The sequence below is a fragment of the Vigna angularis genome, chromosome 11, assembly GCF_016808095.1.
Source record: "Vigna angularis cultivar LongXiaoDou No.4 chromosome 11, ASM1680809v1, whole genome shotgun sequence".
Classification (NCBI taxonomy): domain Eukaryota; kingdom Viridiplantae; phylum Streptophyta; class Magnoliopsida; order Fabales; family Fabaceae; genus Vigna; species Vigna angularis.
The window spans coordinates 25,856,762-25,880,890 of NC_068980.1; the positions used below are offsets into that span (position 1 = coordinate 25,856,762).

Below are 24,129 nucleotides of genomic sequence, written 5' to 3' on the forward strand. Positions count from 1 at the left end.
TCACTTATGAAATTCTATCTTTATATATATATATATATATATATATATATATATATATATATATATATATATATATAATTACACGTATTTATATTTATTTGACACACATTATAAAATTAAAATAATTATAAAAAATAAAATTTTATACTTTAGAAGAAAATGTTAAATAATATAAAATATTTGTGTGTTTGAAGTATATTTTTGATATATTTATGTTTTGTTTAAGAATTGCACACTCATGATAAACAATAATCATAATGTGACACACATAAAACTTTTATATTCCTTTAATACTATCATTTATTATTTTTTATTCTTTTCTCTTTTAAAAATATAAAAAATTATTTTTATAATTATTTTATTTTTATATCGTGTATCAAATGTAAAAGTATGTAATCCTATTATTACCAATAATAAAAGGTAAGATTTCAAAGTATTATTTCCCAAATTATAAACTTATAATTCCATGACTTACAAGAAGACACAATCACACGTGATACATCAACATAAAAAAACATGTCTAGGTCAGCATTTTATTCATAGTTTGACATATAATTGATGTAATTAAGGGGCAATTAAGGCCCATAAGACATCAGATTTTATTTATGAGATAGCAGTATGATGCATGACAGTGATTTAGAGCTAGTCCTTCTTAAGAAAATCACCAACTTTTTTGATGACCTCATTTCCAAATTGTAACATGGTAACAGGATCAGGAGTGTCATAGTTTTGTTTCTCATACTCCAAAACCAGCTTTGTAACACTTCCATCTTCCTTTGGAATGAATTGCATCACAAACTTGAAGCTCTTATACTTTTGCAGCAGATCTCCCTCTATCACCTTGAAACTTACCTTGCAGTTTTTTCTGTCTATGTCTCCGATCACCTCCTTTGCCACACAGTTATTTCCATCTGTTCTTATGCATATATAACGCAGATCATCATAGTAGTCTAAAACATGTCTAACCCTAATTAACCTAGTTCGGATTCTCTGTTGTTTTTTTTAGTATTATCCTTCTATTAAAGCTTTCAAAATACGATAATGTTAGTATATAAAAGAGTTTTAATATGTTTTAAAACAATATAAATTAATTATTTTAAAAGTAAAACAAACAAATAACACAAAAAATTAAGCAGAGAATCCAAATTCCAATACAGTCATCCCTCATAATCAAGATGAAAAAAAATATGAAAAAGATTGCAAGAAATTGATGTTAATATAATTTTTATTTTTTGTATATTTAGTGACAACAATTTGATGTAAAAGATTGGAAATTAATAGATAGTAAATTATTCAACTTATTTTACCTGTTTTAAGATTTTTATTAAAAAAATAAAGTTTTATTAGTAAATATTTTGATGCATACTAGATTAAGCACTTCGAATATTCTAATTAATTATATTAAGAAGCATACTTTAAGTAATTCAATTTTATTTATAAAATAAAATTTACACTAACTTATATATTATAAATTTATTTTATTTATAGTCAAGATCTTTAACTAATTAACACAAAAATCATATATAAAATTATTAATCTACTACAAATAACTCTTCAACTAATTATATATATTATTTTTTTAAGATAAAATAAACTATATAGATGCTTTAAAAGTTTAAACATATATCGTAGAAATGCAAAAACAAATTGTTGATAAAATTAAAAGTGATAGTTGTCATACCATGCACATACTTCCAAGAGGTGATGGATCCTTCAGTGCCCCATTCACCTTCATTAATGTCAATGGATTTTACCTTCGTGGGAAAGACTTTGGCAATACAGTATGTTTTGTTGCAGAAAACATCAAATACCAGCTCAGCAGCTTCTTCAAGATAAACATTACTTTCCAGCTTTTGAACTTGAGAGTTCGCCATCTTTCCTTATAACTCCTTTCAAGCTATGCAAAATCAGTGAACAATGCAGCTCTATATATATTTGTGGAAAAAAGTTTAATCAATGTCTTAATAACCAGCTTCTTTAGGACAGTTTTTAGATTTTTTCTCTCTCAATAAATTAAATGTAAAAATAGCTTACACAACATTTTTTTTATAATTTACAATCTTATATAAATAAAAGCATCCTGTGAAAAAAATTATTTTATTAATATTTTTTTTACAGTTAATATGTTAAGTTTTTTAATTCTAATTTATAATCCATATTATCAGTAAATGTTACTTATTAATAGGTATTTCTATCACACTTAATAAATATAACGAAAATTCAGTTTTCAAAACAAACAATATCTGAAATGTGTAATGATTAATTCATCTTAATGATATCATTTAACTCGAAATTATAACAATAACGTTTCATATATGAAGTAAATATTTAAATTATTTTAAAACTAGACTCTTAAACTATGTGATGTAATAAAAAAATTAAATATAAAGTCTCACATTTTCTTTTTCAACTTTACTGTTAAGTTACTTTGAAAGACGTGTCTTAATTGATAATCACTAGTGCAAAAAAGACTTTAGACGTCTGTTATTTTGGACTTTTAACGTCTGATCTCTGTCCGACGTCTATATGGGTGACGTTAATGAGACGTCGGACCCTTTAGGTCAGACGTCTCTATAGACGTCGGATCTATATAGGTCTGACGTCTATATAGACGTCGGACCTATATAGGTCAGACGTCTCTATAGACGTCGGATCTATATATAGGTCCGACGTCTATATAGACGTCTGATCCATGCAGGTTAGACGTCTCTGAGGTTGCTCCTGACTCATGGTGATTCGAGTTTACAACTTTATATTTTAGTTGAAGAGAATGTATTGTACATTTTTTTATTGGATGGTTTTAAAAATGTAGTGGAGGGAATTGGAGGAGTACAAAACGCAAGAAATCGCCGCCATAGAACGCCGCCTAAAGAAACAAGAATAACTGCACCAAAACCCAACGAAAACACATTTTAATCGGTTCAAATGAAAGATAATGCATCAAAGAGTGATGTAATCGGAGTAAAATTAATTTAAAACGGTGCAAAAGTGAGAAAACGAACCTGAAAAGCATAACTCGTAGAGAAAAAACGCGACGAAGATGATGAAATATGAGTGCGCGTAACGGCTGTCTCGCGTTTACGGTGTTTTAATGCCAAAATTTAGACGTCGGTCCCCCCAACTAACAGACGTCTAAAGTGCTTCAGAAGTCGGAGTGGCGGGATCAGACGTCTAAATGGAGTCAAAAAGTGACTTTTTAAATTTTTGGGTTTAAGGTTTAGAAGTCGGTCCCCCCATCTAACAGACGTCTAAAGTGCTTTAGAAGTCGGAGTGACGGGATCAGACGTCTAAATGGAGTCAAAAAGTGATTTTTTAATTTTTGGGTTTAGAGTTTAGAAGTCGGTCCCCCAACTAACAGACGTCTAAAGTGCTTCAGAAGTCGGAGTGGCGGGATTAGACGTCTAAATGGAGTCAAAAAGTGACTTTTTAAATTTTTGGGTTTAAGGTTTAGAAGTCGGTCCCCCCATCTAACAGACGTCTAAAGTGCTTTAGAAGTCGGAGTGGCGGGATCAGACGTCTAAATGGAGTCAAAAAGTGATTTTTTAATTTTTGGGTTTAGAGTTTAGAAGTCGGTCCCCCCAACTAACAGACGTCTAAAGTGCTTCAGAAGTCGGAGTGGCGGGATCAGACGTCTAAATGGAGTCAAAAAGTGACTTTTTAAATTTTTGGGTTTAAGGTTTAGAAGTCGGTCCCCCCAACTAACAGACGTCTAAAGTGCTTTAGAAGTCGGAGTGGCGGGATCAGACGTCTAAATGGAGTCAAAAAGTGACTTTTTAAATTTTTGGGTTTAAGGTTTAGAAGTCGGTCCCCCCAACTAACAGACGTCTAAAGTGCTTTAGAAGTCGGAGTGGCGGGATCAGACGTCTAAATGGAGTCAAAAAGTGATTTTTTAATTTTTGGGTTTAGAGTTTAGAAGTCGGTCCCCCCAACTAACAGACGTCTAAAGTGCTTTAGAAGTCGGAGTGGCGGGATCAGACGTCTAAATGGTGTCAAAAAGTGATTTTTTAATTTTTGGGTTTAGGGTTTAGAAGTCGGTCCCCCCAACTAACAGACGTCTAAAGTGCTTCAGAAGTCGGAGTGGCGGGATCAGACGTCTAAATGGAATAAAAAATTATTTCTTTTTAACTTTTTCGTTTAGTTTTGGCGTCTATTCGGGGGAGCCGACGTATATGAGTATTTAGACGTCGGGCCCTTACATAACCGACGTCTAAATAATTGTTTTATTTACGAAAAATGCCACCGGTCATTTTTTACGTTGGATATTCGAGGGTCAGACGTCTAAAGGGTGACGTTAAAGGTCTTTTTTGCACTAGTGAATACAAAATTAAGTAATTGAAGAAATAAAGAAAACTTTTTTTAAAAAAACTAATTTAATATATTCTTTTTCACTTATTATTTATTTAGGTGGTCTTTCTTGTTTTACTTTTCTCTTTCTTACCAAATAAAACCAAAGTTTTTGGAGATATCAAAACAAGAATTTGCAAGGCATCTTCTTTCCTCTAGAGAATGTGGTTAGGACGAAGATGCTGCCAACAAAAGATCCCTGCCTACTCACAGCATAAAGGGATTAATCTAATCATGAAATAAGTTTATAATAAATGGTTCAGTTCTTACTAAGACTTTTATTTATTTATTTTCTTCTTTTTTTTTAGTGGCTTCTTAAGGAAAGACGTTGTCTGTGTAGAAATTGATAGTTTAAATAATGATTATCTAAAAGTTCCAAAGCAAGTTTTAAAATTGTTTCTGGCACACTATTTTTAGTTAATGAGTTAATTAATGATTATCTCTATTTCTCATCATGTGTGAATTGGTTTACTCAAAACAATAAATGTGATTTAATAATAACAATTTAGGAGAAAGAAAATACTAAAAAATCTATTTGGTTCATAGTGTATAAGTTGATGAGAGTTTAATTTTTTCCAAAGTCTAATTTTTTTTTCTCAATGTTTAAAGAATGCAAATTTTCCAAATTTATATAACTTAATGTCACACCGATTCTTGTAAAATATAATTTAGTGTTAAGTTAACCCTTTTTAAATAGAAAAAACCTTTTGTAAAATTTAACAATAAAATATATTCATTACATTTTTACCATTTAATATTTAAATAAGAAATTTCGCTCTTTTAATTAATCATATCACATCACTTTACTATTTTTCGTAAAAAGAATTATCACATGAACCACTTGGCTCTAAAAAAGATCGAAGAAACACTGAAAGATGTGTCCTAATGTAAAATCAAATGATTCCAAAGGAATACAAAGAAATACTTTATCATTTTTTTTTCGCTTATTCTTTAATTTAGGTGCTCTTTCTTCTTTTACTTCTATTCTTTCTTAACAAATAAACAAGTTTTTGGAGATATCAACACTTTCTTTCTTTTAGAGAATGTGATTAGGACGAAGATGCTGCCAATAAATATCCCTGCTCTTCTCTATATATATAGGGATTAATCTCATGAAATAAAACTTTAGAGAAGAAGAAATAGAAAATTATAGTATGCACTTTGTTTTTCAATGTATAAGTCCTTCTTTATTATTTTTAAATATTATTATATTTGGATTTTGGTTGAACTAGTTTTTAAATAAAAGATATCGTTAGAATCAATTATCATATTTGAGATATTATTTGTTTTGAAACATTAAATTTTGTCATAGTTTTTTTTAAAGATGTTTTGAAAGATAAATGGAAAAAGATATTTAAATTACTTTAGGTGTCGACTATTAAATAATGTGAGACTATTAAATATGATAGAAATAAAAAGGATAATGAAATCTATGTTTTATTCAAAGAAAAATTTTAAATAGATAAAAGATAAACATTTATTATTTATTTTATTCAAAATTTTATTTCTTTGAATTTACTCTGTTTGTAAAATCTTTGGTTTAATACCTATTTTGGTCCCTATATTTTGTTAGTTTTGTTTAAGATTGTCCTCAAGTTTTTTTAGCATTCAAAGTGGTCCATTCTTTTGTAAAATTGATCAATTTGATCTTTTTCGCTAACGACATTTAAATCACTAACAGCGTAATGTCCATCTTAACTAATATTCAATGAGCTATTAATTTTTAAAATACGTGACAAGATAAGACCTATGATTCTTTATTAGTTTTTGTTGTTGTTTATATATAGAGTTCCTTTAAAATGAATTGATTCTTTTGATATATTAAAAAAAATTAATAGATTTTAAAACATAAAAAATGAACATCAATGTATTTTGAAGAAAAAATAGAAAATAACACCAAAAATTCATTATAGAAAGAAATTCAAGTGATGGAAATAATAAACTACATTAGACAATATTTTATTTGATAGAGAGAAAAATAGAACTCGAAATAAGGAATATGAGAATGACTTTAATGCAAATGTTTTTCTTCAACTTCTTCTTAAACATGTTCAGAAGATCATCTTTTATTGAATTTTTTTTAAAGATGATTTATCTTAAAATTCATATCACTTGAAGATTTTTTTTATCAGTTGTACTTGTGAGTAAGGTATGCATTAATTTTGTTGTTGATCTGAAGTGTAATTTGCAATATGGCATGAGGATCAGGAATTTGATGTCTCTGTTTCTGATATTCAAAGACACAATGCAGTGTGCTTCCTTTTTCCTTTGGAGTAACTTGTATCATAATCTTGAAGCTCTTGTAATGTTTCAGCAGTTCTTCTTCAATAACCCTAAAGCTTATTTTCTTCTTTTCTTTGTCAATATCTTCCAGCATCTCCTTAACCACACTAACTTTTCCCTCTTTTGTTCTCCAATATAAAACACACATTTTATAGTAAGACTTCAAATCAAACCCTATATAATTTTATTTATAACATGTATACATTTCATTTTATATATATATATATATATATATATATATATATATATATAGTAAAAGAAAAAAGAAAAAAAATTGTTTTATTAAAAGTAAAACTAGTTCATGAGTAAACTATTTATTTGTTAAAACTTTCTTATGTACTTTTTAAGTTCTTATTAATTTTTTATTTAAATATAAGTTAATTTTAGTTTATGAAGAATTTTTTTTTTTCACTTTTTTTCTAGTGCCCAGAATGAAATTTTGTATAAATAAAACCTTACAATTGATATCTAATAAACTGCTTGCTTGTACTTTCTATTTTGAATGCCACATTTGAAAAAAAAATACACATTGGACACTAATTAAAGTTTATTGAGTGTGATTCAATTCATTTTTATATTTTAAAATATATTAACTTTTTTAATATATCAAAATCAGTATATTACAGAACAAAAGATAGTAAGAAAAATCAACAGAAAACTTGAACGCATAATAAGGTAAAATGAAGTACAATAAGTAAAATAAAACCTAGATTTTATTTGAGAAAAGAAAATAAGAAAAACATATTTTTCTCAAGCAGACTCTATTATCAATTAAGTATATTGAGGTATACATAATTTAGTAATGAACAATTTTGCTACGAATTGATTATAAATAATTTATTATTTATTTAATAAAACAAATAATTGAACAACTTCTTTGTATTTTAAAATAACTATTTTTTTGTAAATAATCACGCGACATAATTTTTTAACGTTATTCTTTCAAAATTATATATATATATATATATATATATATTTAAATTATATTATTTTAATGTTTTTTTTTAATATCAGTCTTATAAATACGAAACTATATGATTTTGATGTAGTTTTTGCTAGTATAAATAGTATTGATTAATAAGAAATTGAAGTCAGCAAATATTATAATAATTAGCACTGTAAATTTGATATTTTTAATATGAATATTAATGATAGAAAATGGAAGGTAAAATTGACGTACCATGTAAATAATTCCAGGATATGATAGATCCCTGAGTACCCCATTGCCCTTTATGAATTTGAACAGAGAGTAAATTCTGAGAGGAAATGGTGGGAAGTTGGTGTGTCTTGTTGCATAGAATATCATAGAATTTCTCAGCAGAAGCTTTCATACTCACTTTAGTTTCCAGCTTTTGAACTTCACAATATGCCATTGATCAAGACTTATAATTATTATGCCACACAAATATGCCTCTTTTATAGCTGAAAAATAACTGATTATGGACATTATCTTAATAATAATTAGGAGAATAATGTTCTATGGCAGTTTAATTAGCTTTAATTAATCTTAATTTTTAAATATTGTATTGGTTAGTTGTTATGGAATTTGTGCCTGGAAATGTCACCAACACCACTGTTAGAGGAAGCATGTGCTTTTTTTGTTTTTCAGATTCGAGCAAGGATAAAGATGATGCCATCTGTATTTTTTATTTGTCTATCTTATATGCGATGATCATCATGATAATTTTTTTTTTCTAATAAAAGATATGGTAACAATTTTGTAGGAAGCTCAACTTAAAAGTCGTTTTTGGAAAATATTTATCGTTAAGGAATAATTTTTTTTTAAAGCATCAACCAAACCTTGAAAGAGACATTCTTCATTCATGAGAAACTAATAATTTTTTTTTCTTAATATTGAAAACTCTTGATTAAGGATGATAATATAGGTCGACTTATATTGTTTTGGTCCGTCTTGTATTTGGTCAATGAATCGGTTTGTTTTCAATATAAAAAATACAAAATAATTTTTCTAACTCATTCGTCACATTTGGTTTGTGGATTTGCAAACTGACCCATAATGTATAAGAAATTATTTGTTTTAAAAAAAAAATTCTTTCTGTTATAACATGTAAAATGTCAATGATACAAAATTTTAATAATTTTTTTATTTAATTAAATTAATAAAAATAATGAACTTTACAAACTTATTTATTAAAATAAATAATATTCACAATTTTATAATTTCTAATTTTATGTACTTGTTGAAATAGAAATGATTTTGAATTTGATTAAAACAAGGAAAGAAACACAAATAAGCTATAGATGGTTTGTAAAGGAGTAAATTGTTTAAAAGAAACATTTGATATGTTTTGCTGCTAAATTTTAGAAATTTAAGGTAATATATTCTCTGTAGATTAAATATGAGTCAATCTATCTTACATTTTTTCTTACAAGTATGGGGACTGAAGTGTATGGTTGGTTCACATTTTCGGTTGGATACAAACAAAGTCTTACATCGAATAAAATAAGAGATGAACATGAGTTTATATTTACATAAGATACCTCCACTGCTAAGAGGCCTTTTTGAGTGGTACCAAAAGCAAATCCGTAAGGATTGAGCCCAAAACGGACAATATCTTACCAATGTGAAGATCTATGTATATGTGTGTGTGAACCTACATACATTTTCATCCCTACTCCTAATATTTTTGTCATTTAAAAATGTAAATTTTCCACTAATAAATGTTTAAACAAGTAGATAGATATATTTGGGATAGAAGTTATACAATAAATAAATACGTACGTAATAATAAATAATATATACATTATAATTGTATTTTTTTATATATTTTAATATATTTTTGCCTGATCTGAACTAAATACCAATGTTCATTGTAACTTTGAATTGATACTTAATCATTTTACTAGTGACCTAAATATTTATGAACTACGTGTAATTTAGGATTTTATATTTTAATCATTTAAAAACATATCAAACTATTTACGGTACACATATCATTTAGTTACAAAATTTATATCAATTAAATGAAGATATATAATTATATGAAGAAATTTGTTATAAACTATTGTACTATCAACAATGTAACTTGATATGCGAGAGTTTGAGTCTCCTTTTCCTTAGCATCACTTTCAGTATTTTAAAAAGAGTTCAGACTGACCGAATCATATTGCCCCTCTTTGGATCCATCCATGCTCACACATTACCCCTCAATGATTAACTATAAAGCTTCTAACTTTTTATTTTTTTATGAAGAACAAGATTTATTTACAATTAACATAAATATAAACTAATATAATCCTATTTTATAATATTAAATTAAATTTAAGGTAATAAAAATTAAATAACACTATATGAAACAAACTTCCAAAGTTAAGGCACATAAACATAAGAGCAAACTTTTTCATCGCCCAATCAATAAAATTAATCACCCATCATAAAAAGAAAAAAATGTAAGGATCATAAAAGGTTTTATTGCTAAGGATGAACATAGTTATATATATATATATATATATATATATATATATATATATATATTCCTTTGGCATGTATGATGATGATAGTATAGGTGTGATCCATAATGTCTCGGTACAAAAGCAAAAGATACCCTCTTCATTAGTTTATTTTGCTCAATGTTCTCATTGTTATCTTACAATCATTACAATATATATGGCCAACATGGACAACAATCTATGTTTTTCACTTCAAAAGGAAGAAATGTTTATTAAATTGTATCTCTACTTCACTCTTAATATTTTCCTCACTTTTCCACTTTTCTAAATCTAAGCTTCATCCAACATTTCTATGTTTTTGCATAAACTTCTCTATCTAATATATTGTGAAAGAAATTAATCCATAAGCAATAACACGAGATATATAATTAATTAGTATGTTCGAACAATTTTTTCTATAAAACTTTTAAGATAAAAAAATCATAAATTAAAACTTTCTTTTTTAACTTATAATTTCTTTTTATAAAAAATTTGTATGGAGAGAAAGTTTGAATCTTGGAAAACGTAATACCGCATGTGAAAATATTTGAGCACGAGCTTTAGCAAAGGAGGATCAATTTTCAATCAAATCAAATTAACATTGGGATGAGGGATTACTTATAGTGTGTAAATGCTAATTAAAGTGGAAAATTGAAATATGTCTTAGCTAGAGAAGAAGCAATGAAAGAATACCTTTTTCAAACTATGAAAATGGAGTATTTTATTTTATTTTATTTTATGGATCATGATTGCTAGCTAACATTCAAATGTCTCGAGTTCCGAATCCAGATATTATAAAAGTGTAGAGATTATTTTACTTAATTATTTTCTTCACTTGAACGCTAATCTTTAGATATTTTTTGGAAGGAGTAAAAAATGAATAAACAGATAAAGAGATGAGATGAAGTTATATATATATAGTAAAGAGAAATTATAGAAGAGTGATTGTTTATTTCACCTTTTATTTTTCTTTTACAATTTAATAGTTCTAAAAAAAGCAATCCATTTTTAGTAATTAAATTATAATTAAACCATGAAAAAATAAAATAAAATACGGCATTAAATAGTATTATCCTTTAGGGTTAGATCTGAACCTTTTGCAGAACATTAGAACGAGGAAACATTATAGTTAAAGCGTGCTTACTTTGCTATCATTTGTTGGATGTGAAAAGACAAACAATTCGGTGTAAAGCAAAATTAATTAATGCCTCATAGGAGGCACAATATGCAAACTTTTCCGTAATAAATGGATTAATTGAATTTACTTTCCCTAATAAAAAAATTCGTTTTTATTTATTAACTTTTCTTTTATTAAATATTACATAATAATAATAATAATAATAATAATAATAATAATAGTTATAAGTAACTTACTAATTTTTTTAGGTGTTTTTAACCATGTTTGGTTATCACTTTTTTTTTATTAATGTATTATTCTTTTCTGTGATAAAAAGAAAGAAAAAGATACGATTATGTCGGTTCAGATATATAGGAGGATAGAGAAAAAAATATATAAATTTATAGGAGGATAGAAAAAAAAAATTCAAATTTCTTTGTCACGTTACCAAATTCTGTAAAATTAACGAAATGAAGTTGATTAGTGTAAATTATACAAAGTTAAAATGAAATTGATATTTTTTTAACCATGAAGATGAAGTTGAGACTTTAGGAACAAAATAAGTGATTAAAGTTAAAATATATATATATATATATATATATATATATATATATATATATATATATATATATATATATTTTGAAGCAAGTGACATTTGTAATAAGAAGCAACAATTATGTTCCTCCATTGCACTCATGTCCCTTAATGAACACCTAAAGCATTACTATAACTTTAGGCATGAAGAAAAAAAATGCCCTACACTTTGCCACTCCTTCATAATGCAACCCTTCTCTTTATCCCTTTTAAAAACCTCTCCCTCCATAGCCTCTTTCTCCATGTAAGAAAAAACACACACTCACAACACAAACACCCACAATAATGTCCAACCATAATGCAATGCACCACAACAACGTTGTTGAAGACCATGAGACTCTCATCTATCAAACCTATCCATGTCCATATTACGTTCAAAGCCCCTCTACTCTTTCCCATGCCAACAGTGCGGATATTCGCATCCAAAACGATCCCGAATCAACCTTTCATTCTCCTATCCGTTCTGAAACTCATCCTTTAAACCCTACTCATGAAGAGGACGAAGGTTCACGCTTCGCTCTCTGTCGTTACACTTCCTCTCGTGGCTCCAGTCACTCTTTCTCACATCATAAAAAAGTTTCTTATGATGGGAGTCATGTCACCGTCACTGAAAATGGCGACGTCAATCGTTTTGCTGTTGTTAAAGGTGATGACGAGAGAAATGAAAGTGAAAGTATGGGAGAAGGGTCGTTTTTTGAATATTATTATGGGGAGAGAAAAGGAGGGTGGAAGAGGTATTTTTCTTATAGAAACTCGGATTCTTGTGCATGGATTTGGTTGCAAATGTGGTGGAGAATTTTTGTGAGCTTTGGAATTGCTTTGCTTGTGTTCTACATTGCTACAAAACCTCCATCACCTAATGTCTCCGTTGAGGTAAGTACACTAATTTTCTGTAAGATGAACCAGTGATTAATTGAAAAGAAAAAAAGCTAAGCAATAGTGTTATTTCTAGTTATATAATTTGAGCATTAGCATATACATATATATATATATATATATATATATATATATATATATATATATAGAATAAAGAAAAACATGTTAATTAGAGTACTAATTTCTCTTCCAAATTTCAAAAATGAAAGTAGGTAGCAATGTAGGTCCAATCATTGTGTAAAATTAGATATATAGATGTGTTTATCTGCTTCATCTTTTTGCTATAACTTTCATCATGTGCTTTCTATCTTTTGACTGTTGGTTGTGTTGCAGCTATCATAACCAAAACTGTACCAAAAATAGTATTACAAAAACTTTAACATATTATATAAAGTATATATATATATATATATATATATATATACACACTGTTTTATGTTGGTTGGTTAATTTGCAGATTGCAAGGTTTTCAGAATTTAAACTAGCAGAAGGGGTGGACAGAAGTGGAGTGACAACGAAGATTCTGAGCTGTAACTGTTCGTTGAATTTAATGATAGAGAATAAATCAAGGTTGTTTGGTCTTCACATTCGTCCTCCCACCATGGACATGAAATTTTCCAACTTACCCTTTGCATTTTCTAATGTAAGTATACCCTAATCAATATCATTAGACAATAGAATTTGATGATGAGGTGCTTAGGAAGTTGAATAATGCAGGCGCCTGAGCTGTATGCTGAGAGTGGTTTAACGATCTTTGCACTGGAATTGGGAGCAAAGAACAAGGCAATGTATGGTGCAGGAAGAAGCATGGAAGATATGCTAGATTCTGGAAGAGGATTGCCTCTGGTAATTCGTGTAATCTTGAGCTCTAGTTTCAAAGTTGTTCCAACCCTAATAAAGCCAACCTTCCATCACCATGTTCAATGTTTCGTGCTTCTCAAGAAGAGTTATGATAAGAAACATCGAACCCAAGAATTCCATAGCACCTGTGCTTTGAACTAAGTTCTTCATTCGTTGCTCGATGTTCTTGAGCTCTACACACATTATTGTATGATAATTGAAGTTTCCTTTTATTATATAACTTTTAAATTAATATATTTTTAAGTTAGTATTTACAATTAAGAAAAACATTAAAAATGATGTTGTCTTGTTTTCAAATAAAATAGTTCCTTAGACTTAATTAATGATACAATTATTTCTTTCAATTCTCCACCCCATGTTTTAATTTATATTTTATTTAATTATAAGTAACACTAAAATATATCATATCTTAATTTAGGTTATTTAGCATTAACGAGATTAAAGATTTAACACTATCACATCGATAAAAAATAAAGTAAAATACAAATGTTTATTCCATGATTCCGCAACACAAAGCATGGTGAAGAGAGTAATGGTGGGGGTGGCAGCAGCAAGGGATAACAGCGAGGGGGACAGTTTTGTCCTTTGAACACTCTAATGGAGGAGCAGGAGGAAACCATGGGGTGCAAAACGGAAAAGTAACATGGGCTGGGTTGATATGTTTAACTACAAGCCCAAAAATGGGTCCAATGTCTAGGGAAAAAACGGTACAAATTACATGGTCATAAAAAAAACAAGTAGGTCAATATGCATGTAAAAAACTATAGGTTATTGTAGAAGAATTTATTATAGAACACATTTATAAAAAAAGTTTACACATTAAAAATTTAATTTCTACCATTCAAATGACTAATTTTTTAACTGGTCAAACGTCAATAAGATTGAACTTATTTATATTTTAATACTAATTAATAAAGTTATCTTAGATTTCTTTAATAAAAATTTATGAGTATTGTGGCTATGGTAAAAGAAATTTTAATAAAAGAATGATATTTTGAATTAAAGTTCTGGTAAAGTTGGAAATAAAATTTTGGTTGATACACTTAAGATAAACCATCATCATTAATATTTGAATATAATAATGATAAAAAAAACTACTTATATATATATATATATATATATATATATATATATATATATGAGACAATAATTAATAATGATTTATTTCACACTATTAACACTATTTTCTTTTTTTTTAAATAAAAATTTTAATGTTAACAATAAAGCAGGTTTTTTTTTCCATCATTCCCCATTAATGATCTCTTTTCATAAAAAAAAGTTAATAAATTAGTTTAGGATTTTGATTTTTTTTTCAATTAATAAATAGAATTCAACTTTCAACTTCAATATAAAATCATAATTGAAGATACTAATTTTAAAAAAAAAACGGTCTCTTTGATTAAAGAAGTACTATATCTTTTTTTATTATAAAAAGAAATGTTATGCATTTTTGGAAATTAACTCTTTATTTTTTAATTACGGACTAAAGTAACGGGTCTGATGTTATATATATTTTTTAGTTCATAAGTTATAATAATAGGAAATTATTATTTTTATTTTATTTGATTACTTTCTTAAGCTCCTAATCCTATTTAATTAAAATAGTGTGTGACTAATAAAAACATTAGACCTATTATTTTGAGAATAAAAAAGATTCACCACTACTCCACTTGTATTCACCAAAATACTCCACTAGTCCACTTGCAATATTTTGTTCCCATAATTATAAATTATTTCTAACGTTTCATAAAAAATAATTATACAACTTTATCATATCATTAAATACTTAATCATAATATCGTAAAGATAAACTTAAATGATATTGTACTCCCTATTTAATATTATTTACATATGTAAATCAAAAAGTTAAATAACACTATATTCGTTACTATTATTTTCTTTTAAAATATGATTAGAAGTGCTTTGTACATCAACAATTTTTAAAAGCACAGATAATTTTGGTCTGCAATTTAGTGATATTATTATTATTATTGAATATTTATATGTAATTATCGGGAGAGTTTTGTCACTTATATGAGTTCTATCAACTTGAATCATAATTATTTCTTTTGTGAAACACACTTGTAGTTTTCAAAAAAATGTTCAAGTTCTTATTGATAAATATTTTTTCACTAATAATAGAAATTAAATGACTATATATAATCCGCGTTACTTAATATGCGTAACTTAATATAGTAATTCAAAATTAAATCGACAATAATTATACATCAACATAAATTCTTGTAGTAACTATTATAAATATTCGATCTGTTTTCTGTCTACATTTATAAGTTAATTTTTAATTTAAAAGAATTGACATAATATTTAACTGTTTTTATTTTTAAATATTCACCAAAAAGCAAAGAAAAAGGTTATGTTTAATATTTCTATAATTTAAAAATAGAAAACAAATAAAATTAAGATAAACTAAAAGTAAAACAGAAAACAAAAATAGAAGTAATTAAAGAAGTAATGTATTTTCCATGTCAAAGAATTAAGAGGAAATAAAAAAGGGATTTCAATCTTTTGATAGACAAAGTATAAGTTTTTTGTAAAAAAAGAAAAAAAAAACTTACAATGAAAGGGAATAAAATTGATTTGTGTAAGTAGATTTTTATTAGAAAGTTAATTATTGTTTTGCATTATGATTTGGTAAATGAAGGTAGAAAGAAAAGAAGAGTTGGAAAAGATATAAAGATGAATGTAATTGATTTGAAGAAAGAATGTTGAAGAGTGAAGGGTACAAGAGAATAGAATTAATGTCAAATGGTGTGAAGCTTTTTGAAGAGATGTTGAGTTTCAAGCCCTAGAAAGAGTTGTTGTATGTCAAATCCATCATCAATGTTGGCAACATTACGACATCAATTTCCTCTCAGCGTGCCAAGATCAAGATATTTTTCTAGCAGACCACTTCAATTTTTTGAAAATGGAGACTATCCACTTCCATTATCTTTCAAAAGTTTTATGGGAAAGAACCACAAACCAAAACCAAACACATCAACAATTACGATGTTAGCTGGACTTTCATTCTAATAACACGTGCACCAAAATATTATATCTATGGTTCATTATATGTCTAATTTTACACTCTTAGAATAAGATGTCAATGTTATTTATGACGAGATGAAATAATTGGCATAAAAATAAAACAACATTATCATTTAAAGGTGGTTGGTACATAAGATGATACAAGAACTCTTTAGCTCAAGTGGTGAAATATGTGATGAAGCTTGTGATGGGGATTATGATAGAATCTATAGTTAAACCTGCGGTGGAGGTCTAACTTATTACTCAGTCACAACTTGAACTAGTCGTGGGTAATAATGATAATATTAGTAATGTAAATTGATCCTCTCTTATTAAGAATTCAAATGGTGATATAAGTAAAATTTGATTCATTGACTAATATGCTTTCTTTAGAGAATATCACTTTTATTGTGAATAGTTTGTAGGGTTTACAATAATTAGATTCAACTCATAGTAGTTCAACGACGATTAATGTTTTAACATGTAAGGAAGTTCGTACTTGATAGGGTTAAGAAAAAAGAAATCATACTACATCCTCCAAAGCAAAAACCTAAAAAAATTGAAGACTTTTTTTGGAATGTGTGAGCATTGAAAATGATAAATTTGTTAATATGTTGAGGAATTTATGGAGTTAAAAGCATGAAATGATTTTCATAAAAGGGTGTTTTTCATAACAGGTTCTTTTTGGCTATGTGTATGATTTAACTTTATGGCTTAATAAGTGATTTAATCATCTGATTTGTTGGTTTGATTTACTTTAATCCTCTTATTATATTTTATTTCAATTTAGTTTCTATTTTTTTAAAAAGGTTTAATTTGATCATTTTTGTTAAGTTGTGTTAACATTATGTCTGTATATATCATGGTTGTTCCACATGGTAGTGGAAGTGTCACATGTTAGTGTTACTACCACATAACATGTGGCAGTTTGTCTTTTTAAATTAAAAAAATTTAAAAATTTAAAATTTTTACAAATTGACATGTGATATGTATGGACACGACATTAATGTCAACTTAAAGGAAATGATCAAATTGAACCTTTTAAAAAAATGGAATGACTAAATTGAACCTAAATTAAATAAGGGATCAAAATGAACAAAACCAACAAATTAAAGGACTAAATCTCAAATTATTCCTAACTTTACCATGGGTTTGGTGTGCTCCCCTATGTTTTGCTTTCCTTCTTTATTCTTCTTTTGTTTTTAATAAAATCTTCATGCAATGACACTAATGTCTAAGATGATCTTATTTGATTGACAAAATAGTATAATTGTGAAGCCTAACATGACCTTAGTTAAAAATAAGATTGAAGAAAATGTTGCTCCAATTGTTAAAAGCAAGATCAATTGTTTTTTATAATTCCTAAACATATTGTAGAGTAATATTGGTGTATAAAATAGTTACTAGAGTGTATTGGATATTTGTTGAGTCTAAATGTTATATAAAGCCAAGCAAAATTTTCTTTGAAACTAATTTGATCTCAACATAATTAATTAAATTAGGTAAGACACAAAATGAATTTCTTTTGAACATAAAACTTTCATAACCATTTTCTTAATCAATTAGGATCCTACGTAATAGATTAAGTTAGTTTTTAAACAAGAAACCTAATTTATCGTCAAATTTAATCAAAGATATGTAGATAGTTGATTGTGTTATTTAAGATTGAAAAATTAAAACTATTTATTTTAATCGATTAAGAACTTATATAATCAATTCAAATATTTTATTTTTTTTTGTCATCATCAAAACTATATGTTTAATTAATTAAGAACTTATACAATCGATTAAAACATTCATAATTAGTTTTTCTCTTTAAACCAAACATCTTTTCTCAATTGAAAGAGAGTTCTTTTGAATTCTATCAATATTCTGAGTGAGAGTGGAGAGAATTACAAAGTAAGTTGTGTTATTTTTTTAAGATTTCTTTGAAGATTAAAGATTGCGAAGAAGTTCTTGTTTGACATTAGGTGTTTTTGTAAAATTTACACAAACATGTGTATTTATTTAATTTTTTTTTTGTATTCAAATCTTTTATGTTATTATCGTTGTGTAGGTGATTGTTTTCATTCAATTGTGTGTATCTTTTTACTATGGTGTTGTTCTTAGTAGGTTCATTAAGTTCTTTGTATCTTAGAATTTATAATTGCTTAAATCTATTAATAATCTTGTAAAGGTTGTTTAATAAAATATTGGATGTAGATTATTTAAATAGAATCAATATAAATTTGTGTTCTCTGATAAGAAAAGTTTGTTTTTGCAAGGTTTTACGTCTCGGTTTTCTGACCAACCGAGGCATTATCCCCTTCTCAACCTGTCCTATCAAAGAAGTTGTTGATTTGCAGAGAGATTTTGAGAGACTTTGTGACTCAGTTCTCTGACCAATCGAGACAGTATGTCCTCCTCAAAAAAGTGTTCAGAAAAAAACTTTGTTATAGGAGGACATGTGGAATCTTGCAGGACTTTATGCTCCGATTTCTTTGAACCGAAGTCTATAAGTTCGTTGAAATTACAAAAATGCCACAATATTTTCTTATTTTTTGATAACCAAAGCGTCACATTATAATCTTATTCTACACTATTGATTCAATTTTAGATAAGTTTACTAATATGATATATTTAATAAGGGTCGATTTTAGATAAATATACTAATATTATATATGTAATTAGTTATCTACACGATGTTACACCAATTATAAATAATCATACTACATGCAAATAAATATTCTATTCAAACATAATAATAATTATATTATTTATTTTATAATAAAAACATTAAATAAAAAGGAACTTACCTACACGGGTCTTGAACTAGTTTTACAGAAAAATTAAACACTAAAATCTCATTTAATTTAAAAATATTGTTTTTAGTCTGAAATTATTATTGAATAAACATGTTTGATTGAATTATGCATGGTTTGATTATTTTAGAAATATGATGATGTTTAATGAGTTTGTACTTTAAAGATGCTAAGTCTGAAAGCATATATGCAACAGGAAAATTATTTCCCACCAATCTGGTAACTGATATTGATATGATCACAAACATTGCGCGCATGGATCCATTGTTTAAAACCGGACGAGTTTCGTACACACAAAATTCAACTCAAATTATAATTCATCTAAATAATGGGCTAAGCCACAAATCTAGGGTTTTGTGGCCGACAATCCACAAATAATCTTTATTTTCATTATCATTTTCGTTTCTAGATAGACACAGATGCCTAAACCCCATTCAACCCAATCAAAATCAACTGCTTTCGTGATATGACACATGCTAGGTTGTGAGAGGAAGGTTATGTTATGGTGAGAGATGTTTGTGTTGGGAATATAAGTATAAGTTTAAGTTTTATATTGGATAGAAATGAGATGAAAGACTTATTAATCCATTGACTTAAGATTTTGGGTAAAGAGTGGTGTCAATCCCTTATATAATTGGCTCGAATGTTATTGGTGTTTGTGTAATCGACAGGGGACCTCCTCTCAAAAGACCCAACAGTTTTGATCGTGGAGGCTAGTATATTTATATATTAATTGGATTTAATAAGTTTAGATTCATAATTACTAATTATTTTTAATATTTTAGGGTTTGTTTTAATAATTATACATTATATTAATATAACAGATTAAACAAAAGGAATCAAAGTATTCACGATTCAAAACTTCAATTAAACTTATCAATTGATGAATTATAGGACATCAATTTGTAAATTATGTAATTTACAATAATAATTATGTATTTTATAATAATAATTATTTGTTAAAAATCTTACATTAAAATAAGATCAATTTACAATATATAAATTGATATAAATTTTATCTAAGTCAGTTTTGTGAAATTGAGTTAAAGATATAATTTACTTCTTAACAAGATATTAGAACTTATTCTAACTAAATTTATATTTGATAGACGTGTTAACTTAAATCGACTTTTTAACCATCTTTACCTACTCTTCTTTCACTTTTTAATTATCCATTTAAAAAATAATGCATCTTATATCAAAGAAATTGATATTTCAATAAACATGTTATTTCCTATTAACATCTTTTAAAATTAGTTTTTAATTCATACATAAACTAATTTCATCTTATGAAAATATAATTTCAACTTTTTTTGCTATTGAAATTTGAGGTAAATGGTTTTTGTCTCCCAAAACTAAAATAAAATATCATTTTTGTTTTCTAAAATTAAAAATTAACGTTTTTAATCTTGAAATCAAATATTAACAAAACAAAATGCTGGTGATTAAAATGGTCATGTTTCAAATATGGGGAATATCACATCACCCTCTTCTTTTAATATTATGAATAATGATACTTTGACAATATTTTTTTACAACATTTTAATATTATTTACGTATCATTTTGTGATTGGTCCAAAATTACTCCAGAATCAATAATAATAATCATAAACACCAACATAGACCAGAATGACATATAGATGATGTTAAAATGTTGTTAAAAAAATATTGTCAAAGTATCGTTATCCTAATACTATTAACACCATCTAATTCTAGAGACTTAAAGCTATACTTTTAAAATTCAATAAGTTAAATAATTTCTTTTGAAATTGTATTTAATTAAAACCGAATTATCCAAAAATTTGGACAACTAAATATCTTAACCAAAGCTTCCGTACATCCTATCACCATCGAAGCCCTTAATTGACTTTGGAAATTAGTTTAGTACGGTTCTCTTTTACTCCATTACCTATTTCAACAGTCAAATATCACTCAAAAATTAACTAAAGAATCAATTTTTTCAGTCATTTTTTCAAAATCATTATTAGTATTTTTTAGGTTTAATAGGTTCGGAGGTCCTTATATTTGTGGGTTCGTTTCAATTGGGTCCTCCAATTTTGAAAGTGATCAATTTGGTCCCTAATTTAACAAAATTGAGTCAATAATACCCTTTCCGTTAAATATAATGGACGGCGTTAATTTTTTAAACATGTGGCATGTTGATGCATCCTTTTATTTGCAGGTGGCACAGTTTTATTTGAAGGATGCTTCAACATACCACATGTTTAAAAAGTTAATTACGTCCATTGCATTTGACGGAAAGGGTATTATTGACTCAATTTTGTTAAATTAGGGACCAAATTGATCACTTTCAAAATTAGAGGACCCAATTGAAACGAACCCACAAATATAGGGACCTCCGAACCTATTAAACCTATTTTTTATGTTGTTTGTTTCTCTTTCAACAATATCATTTGAAGTTGTTTAATTTTAATTACTAAAATGAAAGCATATTTTAATTTTTAAAATTTCATATGATTAGATGAAAACATGATTATAGATTATGATTTTTTTAATAACTCTAGCTTATGTAGTCATAAATAGACTATAATTTTTTCATGAAGAACTGTAGTTATTATGTATTCTAAGATAAAGTTAGAAACTGTAATTCTTTCTTTTCTACTATATTTGGATATATTAAAGTTTATTAATTATAGTTTAACATAAAAAATAATCATAATTATATTCTTTCACAGCATTAGTGAAAATTTGATAATTCTATAAAATTAATAATGAAACAAATTAAAATTTTATTTTACATTCATAAAAGTTAAAGTGGAAATTTGATGTTTACTATGGAAGATTATTTCACCCTACGAAATGATTATGCAGTACAAGGCTTTTTTGAATAAGGGATCAAATATTGTGTTGATTAAAAATTTGATAAGACTGCTTGATATTTATTTGTCTTTTCTCATCCATATTCTAATCACAAGATTGTCTTATCTTTATGCATTCATAACATTCAATTAGTTTTTTCTTAAACAAAGTTATTTTATGTAAATAAAATAATTTAATTTTTTTAAAAAATAAAATTGACTTCATATATTAATTTATATCAAATTTCTTACGCTAGTGTTTTAATTGAAATATTAGAAATAATATAATGTAACCTTTTAACATACTCGTTTTTATTAGTTAAAATTATTAAAAGTTATCAAATTTGATGAGTTACACAATTTGTTTAACAATTCTGTCTTCTGTTTTCTTTTTATATATAATACGATTTTTAACACGTATAAATTAATTTTAATTTATCAAATCCTTTATTTTTTTTTCCCTTCTTTACTAGTAAGAAATTTGTTTACTACCTCTATATTTTTATATAAGATAACTTCCCTTATGAATTGTAACATCCCAAAAATATAGCATAAAATTATATACAGGTGTTATCATTCTATAATATGGTAAAACAATTACTGGAAAATTAAGTTAACCTTACAGTTATTACAAAATAATCATAAAATTTAAAACTTTACAGAAGTCCTACACTATTCCAAAACTATGCACATAATTCGAACGGTTCATACAAAACTATTCACAAGACCGAGCGATCTTGTACTAAGCCGAGGGGTCCTCTCCTTCCAAGGACTGCTCCACCGAGAGCTCCTCTCCAACTGCTCACACCACAGGGTGATCATTGCAAAAGAAGAACCGATCAGGAAACATGGACAAAACAGGAAATAAGGGTAAGCTAATGTAATTTAATTGTATACACGTACATACATTTCGCACAAGTCCAAACAATGCAATACCGAACACTACAACATACCAAAACCGAATACAAGCAAGCATATACAAACCAAACACTATACTCATGCATAGACTGAACACCATAATTCATGCATAGTCCGAACACCTAACTTGACCATCCGGATTGTATGAATGTGTAGCTACAGGCGTTTTTGCACTTGTGGTGGTGAAACAGCAAGACCCCCATCAAGCTACCCCACAAGGTTAGTCTAGTGAAGATTACCTCTTTACCTTGAGATTAAAGGACCTCCCGTCATTCTCACACATGAGTTAATCCTCTCTACTTGAGAACAAGTAATCACAGAATATCAGGATAAACACCAACTTAGCACGATACCCATATTCATACTTTACAATTCCAATACCATCCACGAGACACTCCTCCTTGGATTTCTCTTCCACATTACTTGAAAACATAAATTCTCATAAATTATCATAGCATGTCATTCACCAATTATATACTCACTCATAAGACTGAAAACCCGATGAACATTAGAGACCGAACAGTTTCTCACCACCCCAAAGGATATGACCGAACACTAACACTAGCATAACTATTAGTATAGGACCGAGCGTTCATAAGAAATCACCCACCCACCTAAGACCGAACAATCATGAACGGATAAGACTCCAAGGAGACCGAACCCAGTTAATGACCGAGTACCTGAACCTGGCCGAACAACCAATCAGCGCATGGCCAAGCGGTCAACAGCGCACACTTCGCGTTCTGTATCATTTTGCAGAATTACGAAGAACACCAGAATTTACCCAAAACCCAATATTCTTCCTACTTCTAATCCTCCAACCATGATTTCTACACCACTTCAAACCTATCTATGAGTACCTCAACATCTCTAACCTTCCTTCACCAAATTTCACCCCAAAACACACCAAGAATCTGCATAAACTCAACTCAAGAACCCAAAATCAGATTTTACCACTTTTGTACATTTTTGACCATCTTAACTATTCTAATCGGTCACCATGCACTTGTTCAAACTCACCTCACTGCCAAAAACCACT

At 27.5% G+C, this 24,129-nt stretch overlaps 2 protein-coding genes across 2 annotated transcripts; one reads left to right on the top strand and one right to left on the bottom strand.

Moving 5' to 3' along the window:
- Nucleotides 1–507: 507 nt before the first annotated feature.
- Nucleotides 508–8,000, bottom strand: LOC108332568 (MLP-like protein 34). Its single transcript, XM_052870246.1, has 4 exons — nucleotides 7,808–8,000; nucleotides 6,478–6,747; nucleotides 1,682–1,879; nucleotides 508–911 (listed from the first exon to the last, which is right to left on the bottom strand). The coding sequence occupies exons 1-4, from the start codon at nucleotides 7,998–8,000 to the stop codon at nucleotides 643–645; spliced, it is 930 nt and encodes a 309-aa protein (XP_052726206.1). The 3' UTR covers nucleotides 508–642.
- A 3,914-nt stretch (nucleotides 8,001–11,914) lies between these two features.
- LOC108333677 (uncharacterized) lies at nucleotides 11,915–13,757 on the top strand. Its single transcript, XM_017569153.2, has 3 exons — nucleotides 11,915–12,661; nucleotides 13,122–13,307; nucleotides 13,382–13,757. The coding sequence occupies exons 1-3, from the start codon at nucleotides 12,074–12,076 to the stop codon at nucleotides 13,664–13,666; spliced, it is 1,059 nt and encodes a 352-aa protein (XP_017424642.2). The 5' UTR covers nucleotides 11,915–12,073; the 3' UTR covers nucleotides 13,667–13,757.
- Nucleotides 13,758–24,129: the final 10,372 nt, after the last annotated feature.

Excerpts from the sequence above, each read along its gene's own strand:
- LOC108332568 (XM_052870246.1), bottom strand. The coding sequence starts at position 8,000 with ATGGCATATTGTGAAGTTCAAAAGCTGGAAACTAAAGTGAGTATGAAA. Across the intron at positions 6,748-7,807 it reads ATCCTGGAATTATTTACATG|AGGGAAAAGTTAGTGTGGTT; the intron begins GTACGTCAATTT and ends GGAGAACAAAAG. Across the intron at positions 1,880-6,477 it reads ATACCTTACTCACAAGTACA|GAAAGATGGCGAACTCTCAA; the intron begins ACTGATAAAAAA and ends AGGAGTTATAAG.
- LOC108333677 (XM_017569153.2), top strand. The coding sequence starts at position 12,074 with ATGTCCAACCATAATGCAATGCACCACAACAACGTTGTTGAAGACCAT. Across the intron at positions 12,662-13,121 it reads CACCTAATGTCTCCGTTGAG|ATTGCAAGGTTTTCAGAATT; the intron begins GTAAGTACACTA and ends GTTAATTTGCAG. Across the intron at positions 13,308-13,381 it reads TACCCTTTGCATTTTCTAAT|GCGCCTGAGCTGTATGCTGA; the intron begins GTAAGTATACCC and ends TGAATAATGCAG.